This window comes from Dysidea avara, unplaced genomic scaffold (assembly GCF_963678975.1).
Source record: "Dysidea avara unplaced genomic scaffold, odDysAvar1.4 SCAFFOLD_195, whole genome shotgun sequence".
Lineage (NCBI taxonomy): Eukaryota > Metazoa > Porifera > Demospongiae > Dictyoceratida > Dysideidae > Dysidea > Dysidea avara.
The window spans coordinates 1-22,124 of record NW_027078129.1 but is presented as its reverse complement, the minus strand read 5'-3'; the positions used below and the strand labels follow the sequence as shown (position 1 = coordinate 22,124).

General features: G+C 38.2%; 2 protein-coding genes across 7 annotated transcripts; both read left to right on the top strand.

Moving 5' to 3' along the window:
* The first annotated feature begins 6,413 nt into the window (after nt 1-6,413).
* Nucleotides 6,414-14,709, top strand: LOC136246217 (uncharacterized). The gene is made up of 2 exons (XM_066037647.1): nt 6,414-6,571; nt 13,297-14,709. Exon 2 carries the CDS (start codon nt 13,304-13,306, stop codon nt 14,687-14,689), a length of 1,386 nt encoding a protein of 461 aa, XP_065893719.1. The 5' UTR covers nt 6,414-6,571; nt 13,297-13,303; the 3' UTR covers nt 14,690-14,709.
* Nucleotides 14,710-16,577: 1,868 nt separating this feature from the next.
* LOC136246215 (uncharacterized) lies at nt 16,578-21,920 on the top strand. 6 transcript variants are annotated; one of them, XM_066037645.1, is made up of 15 exons: nt 16,582-16,793; nt 16,886-16,974; nt 18,675-18,789; nt 19,069-19,125; nt 19,272-19,357; nt 19,412-19,468; nt 19,520-19,576; nt 20,214-20,287; nt 20,343-20,445; nt 20,497-20,565; nt 20,629-20,721; nt 20,775-20,876; nt 20,935-21,036; nt 21,086-21,173; nt 21,658-21,920. In XM_066037645.1, the coding sequence occupies exons 2-6, from the start codon at nt 16,972-16,974 to the stop codon at nt 19,442-19,444; spliced, it is 294 nt and encodes a 97-aa protein (XP_065893717.1). In that variant the 5' UTR covers nt 16,582-16,793; nt 16,886-16,971; the 3' UTR covers nt 19,445-19,468; nt 19,520-19,576; nt 20,214-20,287; nt 20,343-20,445; nt 20,497-20,565; nt 20,629-20,721; nt 20,775-20,876; nt 20,935-21,036; nt 21,086-21,173; nt 21,658-21,920. The 6 variants fall into 6 exon arrangements, 2 of the variants coding, with proteins under 2 accessions (XP_065893717.1, XP_065893716.1); XM_066037644.1 differs by lacking the exons at nt 16,582-16,793; nt 16,886-16,974 and having other exon boundaries at nt 18,470-18,789; XR_010696309.1 differs by lacking the exons at nt 21,086-21,173; nt 21,658-21,920 and having other exon boundaries at nt 16,578-16,974; nt 18,675-18,740; nt 20,935-21,027.
* Nucleotides 21,921-22,124: the final 204 nt, after the last annotated feature.

The window sequence follows — 22,124 nt, the reverse complement described above, 5'->3', positions numbered from 1 at the left end:
TTGTGACGGAACACTGTAGCCGACTTAGCTATAGCTATTCTCATTTATCAATCTCGAATAATAACCATTGCAGGCATTATCACTGCATGGATTTGTGCTTAAAAGGTTATCCAACAAGCAGTGGCGTAGCCAAACCCGGGCAAGCCAGGGCATTGCCCGGGCATCAGACTTCTTTGCCCCACCATCAGCTCCTAGAGTAATTATAAAGACGTGGGCTGGATAGCTCGAGATTTTGCTAAAGTTACTTAACTAGTCACTGTACTAAGTATAGCACAACTTATACAACACTCACCGTGCCATTTTCGCCGATGGTTTCCTTCTTTTTGGCTAAACAGAGATGGGGTTATCCAAGGGATTTTCCCTACGAGTAACTTGATTGTGCACAAATAGAGGAGGCAATAAATAGAAGCAAGATCACGTGATTACAAAAAACCGCGCTGCATTGTGGCAAGGAGTCAGTGAAGGACAAAGAATTGGTTTCACTATAGTGGGCTGGACGGTTTACATTTGGATTAAGTGATCACGGTAGCTATTGGTGTGGTCAAAACTCGGGAGGCAAAGCAGTCTAGAGGTATTTGTGAAATTAGCACCCATCTATCCGTGTGGATACTGCTCAGTTCAAACGGTATGGAGTACTTGTTCAGTCAGTAATTCTTTTCTTTTTGTTTCCACTTTTCTAGGCTAACAACTGTAGTAGCAGAGCATAGTCATCACGTGATAGAGCGCCTCGTGCTTTAATTCAAGAATCGTTGTAGTCTAGTATTAAGACACATGTAGCTAGATGTATGTAATATGTTAGAAGGCCAATAGCTAGCTAGGCGTTCGCTTCTATTAGATTAATATTAGTCATCTTGCATACAGTAGTGTAGGATGATACATAGTGCATTTTTTAAAATGTTATATTGATGTCCATATGAAAATGGGCATGTGTACGTGTGTTGCATGAGAAATGGCTTGCCCACCCATTGCCCAGGCATGGCGAAAAGTCTGGCTACGCCACTGCCAACAAGGGCACGGATCATTGCATGCACGGGATCAGCTAGCCGCATTGGAGGTGCTTAAGATCGAGGTACTCTAATAGAGCAGTCACCTATAACATTCATCACCAGGCACTGATCCAGAAATAAATGAAGGTAGGTGGCTACCCAGCCTAGCCCAGATTTTAAGTTGAGAGTCCTAAATGTCTTAATATTTATATATACATCAGGAAAAGCTGACGCTGTTATTGTTTGGCTTGTACAGTGAAGTGCATACACAGTAGCATGTGTACTGTGCTCTTATGCACATATAATGTCTGACCATGAGTTAACACCAATGGTTAGAACAATACATCTGTAACACCTGAATGTGTACATACTGCACATTCCTCTCTTGTATGTGATATGTAGGAGATGATAGCTTAGGTTTGCTCCATTAAATTATTAAATGTGAACTATCATCTCCTACTGATCACATGTTCCTATATACTGGTATAAACATTTCCTTAAAAGTTATAGCTATATAATATTCCCTGTATACTTTTCACTACTTAACCAACTTTTAAAATTTTACTAATTTTCACCTGTGCACATATACCAGTAGGAGATGCAAGCACTGATCCAGAAATAAACCAAGGTGGGTGGTTGGCCCAGATTTTAAGATGAGAGTCTTGAATGTCTTGATAGTTACATCAGGGAAGAAGGGCTGAAATATTATCATCTAGCTTGTAGCACATAGCTATAGTAGCATGCCCTTGTGAACATAATAAGGCCAGACAAAGTTGATTAATTGATTCGCATCCCTGCCCACATCCCTTTTTACCCCACCGCCTCTAATTTCATTATTGCTGTTATCAATCATGTGCACACGTATTTTGATGTTAGGAAGGCTGGTTATCATTTTACAGCACAGCAAATGTCACTTGCACCTCAGAAACGGTGGTAGCTAATAAGTAAGTAACAGTTCTTAAAAGGTTTTATAGTTAACCTTTATAACAGACTTGCCTGATTTGGAGTATTTTCTTTACTAATGAATAATGAAAAATGACCTCCCGCCTGCATGGAAATCTGAATTTTTGTGGATGAGAAACTAGTAATCAAGTTTCCTGGCCTAATGTATTTTGTAATCCCAGTATACAGGCTGATCATGAGTTAACACCAGTGGTTAAAACAAATTGTAATACACCTGCTATGTAACACCTGTGCACATACTGCACATTCCTCTCTGTCATATGTGATTATATGTAGGAGATGATAGTTTAGGTTTACTCCATTGAATAACTAATAACTAAATGTGAACTATCATCTCCTACTAATGACATGCCCCACAGGAAGAAACGTCACCTTATAAAGGTTATAGCTATAATATTCTCAGTATGTTTTTTACTACTTAGCCAACTTAAAATTTTGAGGCATACTGTTGCATTATTCCACAGCCTTAGGGTGAGTTGTTGCAGACATAAAAGTAAAATCGACTCAATCCTAAAGCAGACCCCATATCTTCCTTCAAGAAGTTCTCTGCCTGGTAATAGTTAATATACTGCCCATGATCATAGATAAATTCATGTATACTGCTACCATCTACTGTAAGGTTATAGCCAGCTAGCATTGGAATCTGATGCAATGTAGGGATTTAGTTCATATTGATATAACAAAAGAGTGTTCATGATCAGTAATATTCATTATTAAATAATGCATGTCTGAGTGGCTGCAAGGCCATGCATGGTGGGTGGCTAGCCACCTCATCCACCCCTCTGGATCAGTCCCTGAAATAATATGTGTATCTGTTTATGACAATGCGTGCATGCATGGGTATTCCCAGATTAATAAAAAACTGACCAAGGGTCAGAATTAACAAATTAAATTCTGAGCTATATAATTATGCAGAAGTTGAAGATAAGACATGTTTTAGTGGTAGATTTTATATATTGTCTACCATCCTCAAGTATAAGTGATCCAGCATAGGCTGGTGATTTCCATCATGTTGCTATAGTTGTTTGTCATAATCAACACAAACAGGCTGGATGAAAGATTCAACCAAACACTGCAGAGCTGATGATGCTTGTGAAGTTTATTGAACATTTTTTTTTTAAATTTAATTGGTAATTTATATCAATAATACAAGAAAAGGTTTTCACATTCAAACATGGTTGAACATATAAAAACGTACTTGGGAAGAATATTTTGTTACCTGTGTTTTTGTATGCAACATTGACCACCATGCATGAATCCAGCATTGACCATGCATTTGAGTTGATGTATGCCGGAAGAAAACCTCTACTTCCCAGCTAGCTATTGACATGGAGAAGAATAATACAGGACTTTTATCATACCACACTGCTTTAAATTAAAACAGCATTAATTTTGCGACTGTGTTCATCGCTGCATATATACACTGTTAAAATGAACAACTCTCAAGGAGTTCCCAGTGTAGGGAGGATTTAACACCCCTGGAGAGTAACCATTACTCTAAAGGAGTAACTGGGGAGTAACACATGCTCTGAAGGTGGTGTCACTTACTCTTCAGAGTAATGGGTAGCTATTCTCTTCAGAGTGTTGGTTACTCTCCATGGGGTGTTAAATCCTCCCTACACTGGGAACTCTTTAGAGTGGTGGTTACTCTTTATTTTTAACTGTGTAGATCATGGAATTTAGTTTCTAGCTAGCTACTATATGCATTTTCCGTAAATCACAGAACTCGGGAAATTAAACTACGCTACTCATTTATATAGTTTCCAGGCTATAAGTCGGCTGCAGTGATCCATCACAATATACTTAGCACGGACCGACCTGTCCACACAATGCCGGGTACACCCGCGGACCAACCAAAATTGGTCCAAGTGGTCAGGGGGTGCATGTGGCCAACAAAGTTTGGGCCGGACCAATTTTAGTCAGGCCGGACCAATTTTGGATGCCAAAACTGGTCCGGCCGGACTAAACTTGGTCAACCAAATTTGGTCCGGCCGGACCAGTTTTGGTATCCAAAATCGGTCCGGCCGGACCGATTTTACCCGGACCGATATTTCCGTGACAGGCATCGATGATGGCAGAACTGAGCGAGGAACCAAGTGCTTTGTTTGATGAAGATTCGACGCTGATGAACCTCGTGATGAAACATCGGGTAGTGAACAGGAACAAAATGGAGAGCACGGTGAATTATCTGAGGAACTGAGAGCTAACCAACCGGACGTTTGTTTACCTGTCCGTGCGATTAGAGGAGTTTTAACCGGAGTGTTGTCTGACAATTCTTTTGCAATAGCAACAGATGAAACGAAGACTTGTTTGAGAATCGCTCAAGAATTGATCAAGCACTTCCATCAGCCATCCATTGAATGTGAGAGATTTGCCTTGTGGTTAATGAATGTGTTGGATGAAGTGATCACGAAATCCAAAAAGCGTACTGGGATGATTAACCAGGATAAACTTAGGAGCAAATATCACCAGCTCACTACTTCTGAGGCATTTAATGGGAAGTGGATTAATTTTTTGGGGCTCTTAAAGGTTGATAAAGAGCCTTTGTTTTATCAACATGTAACTGATGAGATGTTTGAGATGAGAATTAAAGAAATAGTTGATAGTTCAACTCCTCAACCTGAAGTATGTAGTGAGGATAGTGGAATGTTAACATTTGAGGAAGAGAATGCTGTCCGCTATGTTGGTGGGTATGTGATCCGCACTTTAAAACAGCAGAAAAAGCATGAGGACATCTGCCACATACTGGAGGAGCTAACAGACAATAGTCCACGAAGTGATCATGAAGATGAGCCAGAAGCTCCAGCCAATGATTGGGTAGCTATCATTGATAGGGGTGGACTGACAAGAATTACTACAGATGCTTACCAGCTGTTTTATACAATTGAATTATGTACCCGGAGATATTTCCACTTAAACAATGTGACAAGTATGGATAATACATTTCGGAGCCACGTGGATAACTGTATTCTTAAGGGTGCTCTGTACAGTTCGTACAAGGCTTCCCAAGACATAGTCTGTTTTGCACTAAAAGAAATATTATGGTCACTTAATTAGTCTGTGACATGTTGACACATTTTAGTACCCATAAATTAGGTATCCCATAGCAACAAGCTCACGCATCTTGCTATTCTACACCCTCTCACTTAAATTAGAACTACTCCATCATGTTTAATCCAATGGACATGAAATATTCACACAAGCTACTTTAGTAATTTTGCCAAAGAAGAGTGTTTTCCATTTTTAAATAGCAAGTTCAGATGATGAATAACATGGAAGTAAAGAAAAAGATTTCTGGGAGTGTCAACCTGAAAGATAAATATGTGATGAATGAGAAGCTAAAAAACAAAAATAAAAACGCACAATGGTTTGTGCTGTTTAGCATAGTGTATCATAAAAGTATCAAGGCTCTTGTAGGTAAACTGTAGGACTAGTTCTAGTATAAAGGGAAAAACTGTAACTAATGTTCTAAAGCAAATTTAGCAGTTGGGTTTGGACTAAACTGTGTACTAGTGTTAGCTTATATCCAGTAAAAAAGTACAGAACATTTGTTAAAACCGTTTGTAAGTTATAGAATAAATTATATTTCATGGGAAGCCATATAAGCGGACTGTACAGAGCACCCTTAATGATGATGATGTGTTATTTAGTTGGTGTATGGCAGGCCAGGATGAGAATGACTCCCTCGCCCAAAAGTGTCTGGAAAGTATTGTAGAGTTGTGGATATCTATCTGAGGATTTGCATTTGCTGAAAACACAGTGGAAATGTATAAGCAAAAAGAGCACAAGTCAACAAAAAAGTCTAGGTCACTACGAAGCAAATTGTGTTGAATTAAATATATATTATTATAGTGATTATACAAAATCAATGTATTGTAAAAATGTAATGGAATGGCATATGAGATTGTATCATGTAGTTTAATTTGAGCTGCGTCTCCTTCGCTTCTTGAGGTTGATTCAAATCAATGGACTCTAAATCATAGGTTTTTCTCTTACTCCCCTGGCAGTTTCCAGTGGCATTCCTTTGGAATAAAAAACATAAATAGCTTTAATTTATCTTTAAAATTATAAAACTGTGTGTAACAAACTTTATACTGAATTTTCAGCTTATTTAAAATGTTACAGCATCATTTGACCAGCAGCAAATGGTACCCAAACTAGCCAGTTGGAAAATCCTTTAAAATTGCCATATCGATACGACAAAGATACAATAGTAAATTTAACACCATAACTTTATACAACTATATAAGCCACTACTTCAGTTGCAAAACTAGCGAATTTTATGCAGAGGGTAAAGAGTTATGGGTACGGGAAAGATGGAGCAATGCTGAAAACGATGTAATTCCTTACCAAATTTCGCTGTTGTTCCTTGAAGAGATGTCTCATCTAGACCAGAAGACTAACCCTTATAAAATCATCTTTCAGTAGCCGCACACCATTAAAAACCCGCGAGATTCAGAGAAGCCTGCCTCGTGTTTTCAAAAATTAGTGCCTAAACCACTCCGCTACATTCACGTATACTACGTCGTCTTACGGAATTTAACACTTCAAGGTGACAATAACATCGGGGCATGGATAGTCACTACAGAGCTCTATGAGCGTTTCCAATCCCGTGTCCGGAGGTATATATTATCTATGATGCAGACACCTCATCAATTTTGAAAATGCTGCAATCAGATTGGTACTGTATCTATTCTTGTAGTTCGCACGAGGCACAAGTAATAGTATTGGAATAGACCCCACCTACAGGTACGGAATTGGCTATATATACTAGTACCACGTGTTAAATCTGACCAGCATAGCACTGTCACCTTGGTGGCCATTTGACTAATTAGAATGACTTCAGACCCCCAAAGCAAGAACAAAGATTGCGGTCAATAAACTTCCGGTTGATTGTGCTTAATCCTGTCAGGTCCGTAAAATATAGAGGAATAGTTCGTCGATATAACAAGTTGATGGGCCGGTAATCAGTACCATCGTAAGTTTACATGTCACACTCACCAATTTGTCATGCCTACTTATATCGAGGACTTATATAATGCCTGGGAGAGTGGCCGACTTTCCTCGACACGGTGCTTATCGATTAGAATTATAAGCGCTTATAATTTTAATATATAAGCGCCGTGCCGAGAAAAAGCGCCTGGCCACGTGAGACTCCCGTCACCTTGCCGTCAATATAAAGTGTCACGTAGCCACTGGTTTAGTTTGACTGGAGAGTTTTTAACTGTCAAGTTATAATGGTCACACCCAGGCAGGGGCGTAGCTAGCCAGACGGTGGTGGGGGATCCCCCACAAAATACTCGACATTGTTCATAATTGCACAAAAAGGCTAATGACCCAATGATGGGATACTATTACAGCTTATGTAACCCACAAAATACTCGACATTGTTCATAATTGCACAAAAAGGCTAATGACCCAATGATGGGATACAATGTTGTATTATTACAGCTTATGTAACTAGCTACATATCTACTTCATTACTGATTGCTACCAATTATCACTTATCAATGGAAATATTTTTGTCGAGCATCATCACACGTGCCACAACTGTACTCCAATAAATTCGCAATCCAGTAGAACTATATTGTGAATATTTTAGTACAAATACAATGTGTCACAGTTACTTACGTCAGCCACTGTCTGTGCTGCAGTCCTAGCACACTGGGATAGTATGACGAGCTCACTCACTTCAGCCAGCAAAATTCAAACGCCAAGTATTGGCACGAAATCCCAACTCTATGCCTTTCCTGTTAGCAGAATTTGTAAGCTTGTGACGGATCATCTGACTGACTGACAAAGTGAAACAAATTAAACTGGCATGCCACTACACTGTACCATGTACGAAGATCCAGCGTAATAAAGTTGATTCATTTAACACTTTATCACCTCGTAGGTTTGTAGCATCATTGCATATCACTTGTCACTTCTGAGTTGCGACTCTTGCGAAGTCACTTTGAGTGGGTCATCTGTCTTTAGATTCAAAAAATGCACTATCACGTGAGTAGTGTAGGCTAAATATAGAATTGTGTCTAATATTTTCGTTCGGTGAAGGCCTAGTGTCTATACGGGGGAACCCCTGGGGATTTGGGCATACCTTATTTTAGCGAACCATTTTATTAATTGCTTGTAACACGCAAGAAATCATCGTATTATTATCACCATTCACAAACGAGTTGAATGTTGTGTGCACTCGCGTAGTAGCGCACAAACAGTAATTTGGGATGTGTGTCAGTAACTGGAAAGCTTGTGACGGAAGTTTAAAAAAACATCACTTAGTGACGGGGGGGGGGCAAATGCCTCCCCTTGCTCCCCCTTGGCTATGCCACTGCACCCAGGACACCCCTAGTCTGAGGTGGGGGTGTAGTGTTGCGCGCCCGGGTGCACGAGACTACGTAGCTAGCTTCACCATTAAGCAGTCCAATTATGAAGGCTAGATGTTATGTTTGTTTTGCATCCATTTTAGAATATTTTGAATACACAAAAACACTAGTTATATTATTATCAAACGAAATGAACAAGAGGCATATATCTTCAAAAGTAGGCCACTCCGACTTCCTGTTGTGGCCAAACAAACTTTGCATAGAGGTGCAAGCAGGTGAGTGGCAAATGCCATTATTCCATTATGTTAAATAGTCAGTCAGATTAACAAGTGCGCTAGCCTGGTGGTGCCCACCTCTTCGAAGGGTCTGGTCACCCTAGCATTCAAAATTTGTAGCATGTTACAGTAAAGAGATAATACCAATCGCATTGTGTTGTTGGTAATTACTAAATTTTGGTGATGTTTGTTTTGGAGTTACCATAGACACTATAGAATTATGTAATGAATAGAAACGAAGTTTTGTGAATGAAAAGAAATACTTTAATACAGCAGTAGTCAAGTAACTACTCTAATAGACCGATCACAGCTGCAGTTGAATCTTAACTTTTGCCCTGACAGTTAATTTAAAGAATTAGATTTACTGCATTTATATCCAATATTAGAGCTTCGGAGACTTGTTTTATTTATTTATTTACAGTACACTTATGGATCATCCATAATTTTCAGCATTTTACAAGTGTACAGAGAGTACTCTTTTTGCTTACCCCCTCTGTCCTACCAAAAATGTAAAAGTTAATGCTGTTTCCTTTTCCTCACTATATCTACCTGCTTCATTTATGTCAAAACACAGGCACTGACTGGGGTTGTGTAGCAGCAATTTCAGCAAGCTTTTCTAACTATCCAGCAATGTAATATTATAATATGTATAACTATCAATCGTATTTACCATACCTATTGAGTCAGAGATCAGTGTGTGAAATTTTAAGTGTTAGACTTTAAAGCGTTTTACATGTTCTACCAGAGCAGTTTAACATGTTGACTTGCTTGACTCCTGTTTCTTTTGTTTTCTTCAGTGATCTTTATTTCCCACATTTTAATTTTTTACACTATAGTATAGTGCAAAGTGGTCTTGCTTGGGTACCTAGTACTACTGAGCAGTCATACTAAGTTTGTGTCTTGCGATTGGCTGCCCACACTAACTTATGTGATGAAGCAGTGGTCACTGTGCAAAAACAATATATGTTTCCATGGAAATTTCTGTAACGAAAACTTACATAAAAGAATATTGCCATAATTCATGTCATATTATTTCTTTTTCTGACTGGAGTGTGGCCCATTCTTTACATTTCATTCATAATGTAATATCGCATGTCAGTTAGCTATGTGGCTGACATTTAAATTTCTGATAATACGAATTTTTTTTGTGCAGTAAGTTTGGCTAGAAGACTGAGTGAGCCCAATTCAAGCCCCATTTACATGCATATGAGTTAAGATACTTAATCCAGACCAAAAATTGGTTGGTCAGACAACTGGTCTGGGGTACACCATTTTTGTCAACTAAAAACAGACTGATGCAGAAGGTAATTAATTCATCAAGTTAATTAGTAAATGTCTGATAGCTGACCATTGTAGGCCTCTTTACCACTGAACATGTCTATCAATGCGTGTAGCAGTGTTGCACACACACACACACACACACACACACACACACACACACACACACACACACACACACACAAACATGCATAGGTGTGGTTGTTACATATGTACCAAGATTCAATAATTACTACACAACGTGTGTCTATATGAAGAGTGGCACAACATAGTCATTCGGGGATGGCACATGGTGATACTTGTACTTGTCTGTGCAAGTGCAGTTCCTACATGCTTGGCCTAATATTAGACAATGGCCTCAGCACAAAACTTGGTGGACATGGTCAGTAGGCTCTGGTGACTGACCTTGGGCATGTGAGGTGTGGTCAACATCCAGTAATGATACCACTGGGTTCTGCCTATTGTAGTGATTCTGTTAGATAACATGCTACCTAGGCACCATAACTAGCTCACAGTAATAATTGTATACCAATATGTTATCCTATACTTGGGCACACCATCTACCTGTCCAAGATGTGGTTAACCAACCTTGAGAGGTGGTCTGTACCCACCCCTAGGTTCCACCTGTATAATTATGTTCAGTGGCCCTTTGCTGTAGGTAAACTATTACTGTGTGATCATCTGCATGTGTGTAGTAACCATAATGGAGATAGCTGGGCCCACTAGTTTGCTATATAAATGCTTCTTCCTGATACACTTTCCCCTTTCATCCTTTGAAGATGGAAGATGGCTTAGTACAGACTACAGTGACCTACTCCCTTGATGTTTTCCGTATCCCAGTTTACGTATATCCAAGGGCAGGAAGGTTTCACTGGTTCTGGAAATCAGCTTTTTATATATCAAATAAGGTCATACATTATACCCACATTGATAGGAAGAAAGAAAACGTGATTTTCACACATACACACATATGATCTAGCTCTTATCCAAATGGAATGAATTTTACAGTGCCTGCCTGGAAAAGTTGGGATAATTACTTCATAGAATTTGTAACTAATTACTTATTGTTTTTATCCCCCTACTTTTGCAACAATATCTAGTGGATAAGCTACTACCGGTAGTTACTTTTGTAAGTTTGTACGATTATTCCACTCAGATATGACTACCAAAGAAAGAACTCAGCTCAGTTTTAACTAAAATCTAGTCTGTTTCATAGCCTAAATTATCAAGTACGGTACACACTTAATTTGGCTGTAGCTATAGCTTGTGTGGCACAAATATTCCAGAGCATTCCAGTTTTTAAATATTACTAGTAACTAACTATGTAAATATTATAATTTTACTAGTTACAAGAGATGTAACTAATTATGTTACTTAGTTACTTTTAAAAAGTAATGTAACTTAGTTACAAAAGTAACTAATTACCCTAATTCTGCCTCCTAGACCATGTAACAAGTCACCCTGTAGAAAGTTTGGCTATGTAACAACCCGCCCTATGGAGAGTTTAGCTGTACAACAGGTTTAGCTACAAACAAATAACCCTGTAGAGAGTTCAGCTACACTCTGTAGAGATTTCAGCTGCATAACAGGTTACCAAGTTAAGAGCTCAGCTACACATCACAATAGAGAGTTCAGTTACAAACAAGTCACCCAGTAAAGAGTTTAGCCAAGTTACAAGTCACCCGTAGGTCATTCAACTAAGTATCTGTTCAGCTACATAACAAATCAGTTCACCCTGTAGATAGTTCAGCTATATACATTACAATTCACCCTGTTGAGAAATCAGCTACGTATTGGTTGCAAGTCATCCTGTAGAGAGTTTGGCTATGTAACAAGTCAACCTGTAGAGAGTTCAGCTACATTTCACCCTGTAGAGAGTTCAGCTACATTATAGGTCACTCTGTAGAGAGTTCAGTTATGTAACAATTCACTCTGTAAAGTGTTCAGCTATGAACAATTCTCCCTGTTGAGAGATCAGCTACGTAACAGTTGCAAGTCACTCTGTACAGAGTTTAGCTATGTAACAAGTCATCCTGTAGAGAGTTCAGCTGTAGAAATGTTTGTTGTTGTTGTGATTTAGAAACTTTGGGATGGTGAGATTCAACTGTGAAAAAGTGTTGTAGGGTGTTTATAGCTAACTGTTCAAGATACTCACTTTTAAATAATCAATCCACTACCATCATTCCAGAAACATGACTGTGGTCTTGCATAGTAGCTTTTTTCCTTAGTGTTTCCAGAACCATTTTCTGTGTGCAATACTCAAGACCCTGAAACACAAACACAAGTAGGTTTTATAAGTGTCCAGAGAATGATTGATACTTTGCACCTTGTAATATGTGACCAGATTTGCAAAAGGGGTCTTCCACACACATTTAATTCATTACCTTTGGTGACTCATAAATTCAGATTGGTATAAGCTATTAACTTGAACTTTGGTCAGTGATAAGTACCAACATAGGTTAGACAGTTTCAGCTTTGTATGTTTTTCAAAACCAAAGTTATGGTTTTTCAAGTTCATAGAATTGGGTGTGTGTGGAAGACTCCTTTTCACAAATCCGGTCACATATATACTTGGCTGCTTGTATGTTGCATTTATTACTGTGCATAGCCTCTACCAGGGATATACCGGGAAATTATGCACAATAGACAGGATGATTACTAGTTAAATAAATTACTTGAGGTTTATTAACTGATTAAATCTCTCTAGTGTTGTTCCTGCTGGGTAGGTTGTACGTACCATAACCTTATTGCTGATGGGAAGAAGGAGTGTAAATTCTTGATAAGGGTATCATGCATGTAGCAGTAATGATTACCTCAGTATGTGGTATGGAGTAAGGTTAATTCATTGTTGGGTATCAGTTTGTTGACAATTTTATAAAAGGCAAGTTTCATGTTTTCTTCTTTGTGATAAAGATGGGAGTTACTTAGCATTTCAGTAACACTTGAATGTTTGGTAGGAGTAGTTTTTGTGATAAAACGGGCAGCTTGATGTTGCACCATTTCAAGCTTATGGAAATTTGTTTATGTATTATGGGCTCCAAGCTGTACAAACATAATCCAAAATTGGCAGGAGCATAGTAAGGTAACATTTCTTTTTAACTGTTGAAGTACAGGAACTTCAACAATGCATTTACTTTTACTACTACTCTGTCAACATGATTGGTCCATTAATTTTTTGATGGTCACTCCAAGCATGCTCCAAGGTACTTTGCATGAGATGACTGTTTAATGTGGTGCTGGCCAATGTATTATTTGGTAGCTGATAGGGAATGTCCATTTGATATCTTTAAATGAACACATTTAGATGGGTTGGAAGACATTAACCAATGGTTTGAACATTGGATAAGTGCATTTAAATCTTCCTGTAATATTAGATGGTCATCATCTGTTATAGTGTATATAGCCTTACTTTGGATTTAACTGTTGAAGGTATATCATTCTGCATGCAGTTATTGTTATATCTTTTTATAGGGAAAGAATGTTATCTAAAGAACGATTGTTAAAGTTTGGACTATTGCTGTGTTCTAGCTGCATGCTATTTTATTATGTCAATCATTTCAATGCACTTACAAGATTTGCATTGCGATATACTGCTAATCTAGAACATGATGAAGATACTCTATCCAGCAGCTCACATTCGAAAATCATGAATGATATCAACAGCAACAGCGAAAATGATGTTTTAGTTTCAGAAAGTAGGGGATTTGTATTTTCTGTTCATATCATTGAGCAACAAGTTGGAGCTGCAATGAATTTACTTACACTGTCGCAATGGGCTAAACATGTTGGAATTTCAACTGTGGAACCATTTGTAAATAAATCTGTTTTTAGTTGGCCACTTAGATGGTCACAATCAGAATTATCTACGACACTTCATTTTCACGATTATTTTAACCTTGATTATTGGAACAGCATGTGTTCTAGGTTTAATGCATCACCATTAGTTTCATGGGAAACATTTTTAAACAGAAAAACAGACAGTTCCATTATAGTCCTACTTTTGTTCACTGAACACTGCATACAAAAACTAGTATTTGTTGATGATGAAATAAATAGAGAATCTGACTGCAGATCTCATTTCAATAATTTTGAGAAGGCCAATGGTTATAATATCCATCAAGTTTTGCAAACCAACATTGTTAGACGTGTTTGTATACCAATGTGCAAGCGAACATTTCATATTGACACCATCAGTAAATACATCTATGGAACATTTAAGCCAAAAGAAACTACAGTATTATTCATTCGCTGGATTGGAATAATGAGAAAATATAGGTTAAGAATTTTTGAAAAAGAATATGGAAGAACAACACAAGCTGTAGAAATGTTGCAAACAAGTGAAAGGATTATAAGAGACAGTAAAAATTATGTAAAAAGGTACTTGAATTCAGAATTTGGTGATTATGTGGCAATATCATTTCGGTCATGCAAAAGAGCCAAATTGATTGACCCATCTGAACAACCACAGTTTTTTAAAAAATGCATCAAAAAATTAGGACATACATTAAACTCTTTTAAGTCAAGAAAGCTATTTTTAGCATTGGATTTTGGAAGATTCGGAGATTCTAAAATATCTACATACATAGCTGATGATTTAGTTAAAATGATGGAACATGATCTATTCCAGGTAGTTTTTAACGGAACACTGACAATGGAACAATGGGAGCAATCATTCATTGACATCACTAATGGCATAACAGATAGTGGATACATTGCTGGATTACACAGTAATATATTACAGAATAGTGGATGTCTTGTCATGTTTGGTGGGTCCTCTAACTTCCAGAGAAATATTGTGTATCAATATAAACAAAAACATACTGATGAAAGTGTGTGTATTAAAAAAATATGTTATATTGACTAACCATATATCTCACTCATGGCATGCAGTAATTATACTGTAATACTGGTACTATTAGTTGCAATTTAATCCTGCTTTCCATGAAATATGAACTTTTTACAGCCATGCTGCTAGAGGTAATTACCATAGTGCAGGAGAATTTGGCAAGTGCATTTTGCCAAACTAAAATCTGCCAAATATTTTGTCTAATATTAGCTACTAACAAATTTGCTGAATTGTTTTTCACCAAAATTCTATTGTGGAAAATTTGCCAAGTTTTCTCTGGCCAAACTTTCCTGCTGCACAGTACTATCCGACACCGAATGCCTATAACCAGGCTATGGTTTAATGACATCCTCTCTCTTGTATGGATATGTGTTAATAGTATTAGTCCTTTGCTGCAGTGGCCATGTGCAATCTGGGTGTATAGACACTAAGCAACTAATATCTAATCAAGTTCATGTGCAGTAGGGTGACAGTCAAGTTTGGGACCCCTTCCCAAGGTATACAATGACATTTAGAGCCATTGTAATAATAGACACTCATTGATCTGAACAGCCGTGCATAAATGTTAGCAAGGTTCACTTGTGCTGATATTTATTAATAACTAAATGCTTCAATTGAGCAGTCACTAATGTCATTCATTACTGTATAGAGGATGCATTGTAGATACATGCTAATTTCCTGCTATATAATTTGCATAGGTATATAATAATCAATCAGAAATGCATTGAAACCATGCATAAAAGTTTATTTAATCCTATGGAATTGATGTGCTTCTGTATCAATCAACCTGGAATGCTACAAATAGAATTGCTTTGGACATGCTCTAAGCGTCACCTAATATTATTGCCATAGTTTTATTTGGTTTTTCATGCAGTGATGTGCCCAGGTTTAGAATAGTGGTGGCTACAATTGATAGAAATGTAATGTGGGGCCTTAACTTGTGTATGTCAGAGGTGAATCTGTAGTGGTTTTTGAGTGATGTGCACATCCCTGTTCATGTGACGATCACTCTTCATGTAAGATCAGTACACTTTGTTTGCAATAGCACTAATAGGATTTTGGGTGAAAATACCAAACCACTTTTTCATGCATATAGCTTCATCAGACTGATTGTGCACATATTCACTGGCATAAACAAATGATGATGACTGACTGCTTTATATATATTGAGACTAGTCTCCACTCAGACTTTTGTATGGTTTATTTTAACAGTGCTTAAAGTGTGTCCAATCTCCACTGAAGCTGTATAAAATTGGCATAGGTTGTAGCTAAATACATGTATTATTGGCTTTGCTAAATAACTTGGATTAGTAATTATGTTTAAAATCCCACAATGGAATATTCTAGTTGAGCAGCTCATGTACAGATTTCTTGTGAAATGCAATTGAACATTAATGATGGCCAATTGATGGCCCTTTTTACATAACCAATTAAACATTAATGTAATAAATTACTCAACACCTTAGATCAAGAGCATACTGTGCTACTTAGCTATTCGGCACATTTAAACATTTCACCAAAATAATAAGTGCTAATAATAGCTATATAACTAAAATAGGCACAAATTAAAGTGTTGCACCCCCTCAGTAATATCTGTATGTTTTAAAGGATGATCTTACAACCAGATAGTCTGCATAATAATCACGTGATCAGATGATTTTACGGATTTGATTTCAGCAGAATTTACGGTTGCAGTCACCAGGCTAACTTAGTCTCGCGTGGCCAGACCCTTTCCGCGCGGCCGCTTATCGATTGTAGCGCGCCGCTTATAATCTCTAATCGATAAGCGGCCGCGCGGAAAGGGTCTGGCCACGCGAGACTAAGGCTAACTAACCGCAAGTCCTCTGTCGCGCGAACCTCTGCTGAGTCAAGCGCGAGGTCAAGCGGTCCATTTCGGGCCAATTTTTTTTTTGGGCCCACTTCTGACTTAGAAAATTTTTCTCATTTGGTGAACTTACCGTTTTTGTTTGTTTTACGTAAAGTCACATTACTCAGGGGGTTGGTGAATCTCGGGGACAAAACCCTTGAATCAACCCAGCTGGCATGGGTTCCTGGGGGTTCTTCTTCTCAAGTGATGTAGCGAAGTCAAGGAGCGAATTATACAGGCAGTTAGTTTTACTAGGTGAAGATTTCCTTTGCCATCTCACAACACACGAGATGACTGAATCCATAGATAATATATACCTTACCCATATATTATCTATGCTGAAACAGATTCGCCATGGGCTGAACTTGCTGGGAGTGGAGGAAATGAAGGCTATAAGAACATGAAATAGTGAACACCGAATATATCCGGCTATATGGTATCAAGAGTTCCCTCTACACTAATATTATGAACTCTTGATGGTATGATAGTGTAAACTGCAATTGTTGGTTAGTTGGCCGGATTTCCTGAGACTACACACCGGAGTAGCTATCTTCATTTGATATGCCAGTATGTCAGTCATTCAGTGTCCAGTTCAGTCGAGGGTTCAGCTCGGTGACCCCACAAAAAGCACAGCTAAATTTGCATCATTTACTCAGGTGAACTGGCAGGGAAGCACTCATTTTTGTGGGCCCACTTCTGAGTTAGAAAATTTTTACGTTTTGTCAGTGAATTTACCGTTAAATTTTGTTTGTTTTATGGAAGTCGCATTGTTCAGGCATGGATTATATACAGTGTTGGGAGTAACGCGTTACTTATGTAACGCGTTACGTAATATTATTACTTTTGTGGTAACAAAGTAATATAACGAAATACGCTATGAAAACAGGTAATATAACGCAAGATACTTTACTTACAAACGTAACGCGTTACCGCAATGGCGGATCCAGGATGGGGCATTTGGGGCAAATGCCCCCCCCCCTCACCTTGTGGAGAAGCTAGCCATAGCTACTTCCGAATAAAATACTGAACTTTGTCAGGCCAAGATCAGTTTTGCTATTAAACTTGTGAAAATATGGTAGAATTCCACCTGAAATCAAAGCAAACCAGTCAAATTAGTTGTGAAATAGTTACCCAGCACCTTCGTGCGTACTACGCGCCTCTAAAAATAATTATCGTGTTGCTGTTGTTTAATACATTCGAAACCTTTTGAACAGCTTTTAAGAGTTCACAACCATCTGCAAAGGGCAAAATTCAACAGTGAGACACTATAAAGAGGTGACTGTTTGGTGCTTCAAAAATGCAGCAACTAACTTGTGACAAGAGAATCTACTTCCCCAACCACCTACAACTTAGCCTATTTGTGCCCCTCCCCTTGTCAGCTCCTGGATCCGCCCCTGTATACCTAAGTAATATAATTACTGTAACGAGTCTTTTGACGTAATATTATTACTAAAAGTAACGAAGTTACTGGTCTCGTTAGTAATCCTCTGAGTAACGCCTAACCACAACGAAGTAACGAGGCCTACTTATTCACTAGCTTCTTACTTATAACCAAGATTTGCACATTGTTCAACAACGCAATCATGTCACGTGATAAGGTGGTAGTTTCACACGTGACAGCTTAGGCTGTGGACACAAAGTAATATAATATGTAATAATTTATTATTACAGTTACTTTATTTTATGGGTAATATGTAACTGTAACTAAATAGTTCTGTTGCAAGTAATATGTAATATGTAACTAGTTACTTTTACAAAGTAACTTGCCCAACACTGATTATATATTCTCCACCTAGGGAATATATAATCTATGGCTTGCCATTTTCTAATCCTTTTAGTGTGCACATGCAGTACTAGTTTCAGTAGTAGGTGTTCTAGAAGCAGTTCCGTTGGGAGCTATAACATAATTATACCATTATTCCATTGTAATCCAATACTATAGTAGTACTGCTGTGGTGAAGCTTTATGTTTACTAAAGGAGATTGGTCATGCATCATAGCCCTGGGCATGTCTATGCTTGTATTACTGTATGTTAGAGTGGTGCTGCTAATCACGTATTTGAATAATTGTTATGTGGTTGGCATATTTGATGACACAATGTGTGTAAATATTGCTCATTGTTTCAAATTGTCACAGGGATGCACTGATATAGAGCAGATTACTCAGGAGACACTGGAACTGAAGGCAAAGACCTGCTTCAAGGTAGGCATCCTGATGACACAGCTGAAAGAGGAGCTAAGGAACGAGACAGGTATCACCAAATAGCCGAGCTTAACCTTGCAGTGTAAGGGGGTGGGGCTAGACTGATGATAGTCATGTGAGACAGAGATAGTATTTAGTGGTTTTCTACAATGTTGCAAAACAACTTGCTAATCTCAAAAACATTGTTGCTCCCAGAGCATCCTGCTACCGATAACCCTAATGTGTAAATAGTCATTAGGGGGACAGTAGTAAAGCTGTTACTAGTTGGTGGAACATTTCTTGAGACTTGTAGCGGTGTGAAGTTGTTTTTGTTGTTGTCGTTGTACAGGGGAATGTGTCACTGAAGGAACAAGAAGAAGTAGCAAGTTAGTAAGTGAAGAAGCCAGTGAGTATAATCTGTTATTGTGACTTAACTTGGCTGGTCTCACTACAGTGTAGTGTATGGCAAACGGACATTGATTTTGGGTCAAAATTTGTGGACTTTTTAAGTGGGTGGTTACGTTATGCAAGTCACACTTTGTTTACCACAAGGCTACACTGTATGTGAGGAGGGAGAGGTGCACAAACAACAGACAGCAGTGAAAGTGGTCATCACACAAGGGGACACAGATAAGAAGGTGTGTACTCTGTTGTCATGTGACATCACATGAGCTTATATGACATCATCACAGGAGCTAGAAGACAAGATCCATCTGCTACAATAACTGGAAGAAGCTCAAAAGAAAATGGTAATTAGCATTGACGTCTTTAAACTTCGAGCTATTCTGATTGGTTGTTAGGAAGTGAGAGCTAGTCAGGTACAACAGATGATGACTTGAATTAGACAACAAAAAGAGGTGTGTGATCTTATCATTTCTGTGTGATACAGTGGAACTTCTCTTCCTTTGTGCTGGTGTAAACTATAAAGTATAATTAGTCTCACGCATATCTTGTATAGAGGGGTTCTGCTGTAGTGTTTTGGGTGTTGTGTGGCTGTAATATAATGAGTGAACCCACTATGACAATTACGGTCATGTCACTAGGCCAAGAGTTGTAAGACCACTTCAATATAGTGACCTTGTCTAGTATATAGGTCCCAAACACAACTGAGATGTACTTCATGACCTCATTTATAACACCACCTCAATATACAGTCCGTGTCAAGTAATAGGTCCCAATTGTTGTCTAACTTGGTCCGTTGTTGGGACATGAAAACTCATGTACTGTATTGATGGCCACTCCTATGATATGTTTATTGTGGCAGCAGTTGGTTTGTTAGTAGTGCTATTTGGGAAGGCTATGATAAAAAGAATTTTTTTGTGGGTGTTTTCAACTATACTATAAGCTAACAAAGCCATTGTCTAGCAAATCATTTTGTGCAGCATATCAATACTGTTGCAACTGCTGTGACAAATCGCATGGTACAAAATAAAGGTGATATGTGGGAACCGTTACTTGTGTATTATCTTGTGAGGTCATGTGATCTTGTCACAGGTGTTGACTGTGGTATTTTATACTGAGATGAATTGTATGGCACTATCACCATGATGACAACTTCAGAGATACTGGTATGATAAGTTGTGTGATTTTTTCACACAATCATTTGTGCCACTCCGTTGTTAGGCAAGGCTAACATTACTGTGGACACCTCAACTAGTCCAACACGAAATGTAGCTACCCTGATTTATGTGACATGTTGCCATAGTGATAGCTGTTACAACACAAGGTTTGCATGACAACAGCATACTACTGTATCACATTTCCGCCATCGTAACAGGCCTACCAAATTATCATAATTGAAGCCTTACTACAGAGCCCAGTGGGAGTGGTGGCACGGACCGTAAAGGTGGGTGTGGTGATGTGTTGTAACCATCTTGGTGTGTGTTGTGAGGGCCAAGTACTTCTCCAGCCTCAGAATGGCTGTGTTGTCAAGGGGATAAGTGAAGCGTTTATTGAGTATAACAAAGTGTCCACCCACATGATCAAAGCTGCTGCAGAACAGGTGAGCACCAACCACATTCACACAACTATTATTGTTGCCATGGTTACACAAAGGAGCATCATCACAAACTACAATTGTGATGTTACCGTCTTAAAGAGTTCTACTTCATCAGTGAAGAAAACTAATGACACCATGGCAACCAGTGGCATGTACAAGTGAGCACATGCTACAGTATGTAACCAGTCATGTCCATTTAACTATCTGTCATCACAGGACTAACCTTGACTACTGACATTCAAGAAACACACTTCACAAGTCTTAGTTATATACATATACTATCTATGAGAACACTCACCAGATAAGATCAAGTGGATAGTAAGAGTATTTGTAATAATACAGTACATCATCATCATTACCTGTATAGGCATCATCAGATAGTACTGGTTCCAGTACAAAAAGATTGCTGTTGTGTATTTTTGCTTATTTGCAAAAGTACATCGTCTGACTGTGGGGTATGTTCTTGTAATGCAACTGTGTGGCAGTCATTTGACAATGTTCAGTGTGATAACATACAACATGTATGTGGCTTTTACATATACATATCTAGTATGACATAACTGTACCTGTTCTCATGACACCTAGTTGTCACTGCTAATGTGTGCATGCCATTGCTATAGAGCAGGGTTTTACAGGGAGGTGGGGTTCACAAAATTTAATTTCACAGATTGGTAGTTATCCATGCAAATTTCCCCATTCAACATTTGCAGTTTACTCACAGTGGCATTCCTGTTTATGTGATGTCAACAATTGATTGAACTATCACACTGTCACTTTATAATGAATCCGAAGAACAAATTGTTAGAGGAAGGGCCTATATATATATTATACTACCATATCAGATTGGTTTGTTAATCGGCTTAACAATAATGATTAATGGTGCACCCTCCTTGCTATCTAAGCCAAAATTTTCTATTTACTATCACTTGTTTCCAACAGAGAATTGAAGTTCCCAGCAATGAAATTCTGTTACAGACTGGTGGATTAATGAACTTGATATGGTTATAAGGATGATGATGGACGGATAGTGAACCTTTATGTATCTTGTACAGGACGGATTATTTAATCCCAATGATGACATGCACAAGTAAACCATGTGTTTGTGTTGCATGTTTTGTTATACTTACAAGGATGACATTTCTTACAATATAATATTATGTATTGTACACTGACTCAAATTTAAATATTGTGTTAAATAATGATCTGAGGTGTTTCTTGAATGCCAGTAGACTCAGTATAGGTTTGTCCTGTGATGGACGGAAAGACAGACAGATAAATGGACATGACTGGTTACATACTATAGCATGTGCTCACTTGTACATGCCACTGGTTGCCATGGTGTCATTAGTTTTCTTCACTGATGAAGTAGAACTCTTTAAGACGGTAACATCACAATTGTAGTTTGT

Bases quoted from the DNA above. Each gene is read 5' to 3' on its own strand.
- LOC136246217 (XM_066037647.1), top strand. From the start codon at position 13,304: ATGTTATCTAAAGAACGATTGTTAAAGTTTGGACTATTGCTGTGTTCT.
- LOC136246215 (XM_066037644.1), top strand. From the start codon at position 18,504: ATGTTTACTAAAGGAGATTGGTCATGCATCATAGCCCTGGGCATGTCT. The intron at 19,126-19,271 runs GTGAGTATAATC...GTTTACCACAAG, and splicing joins GTTAGTAAGTGAAGAAGCCA to GCTACACTGTATGTGAGGAG. The intron at 19,358-19,411 runs GTGTGTACTCTG...ACATCATCACAG, and splicing joins AAGGGGACACAGATAAGAAG to GAGCTAGAAGACAAGATCCA.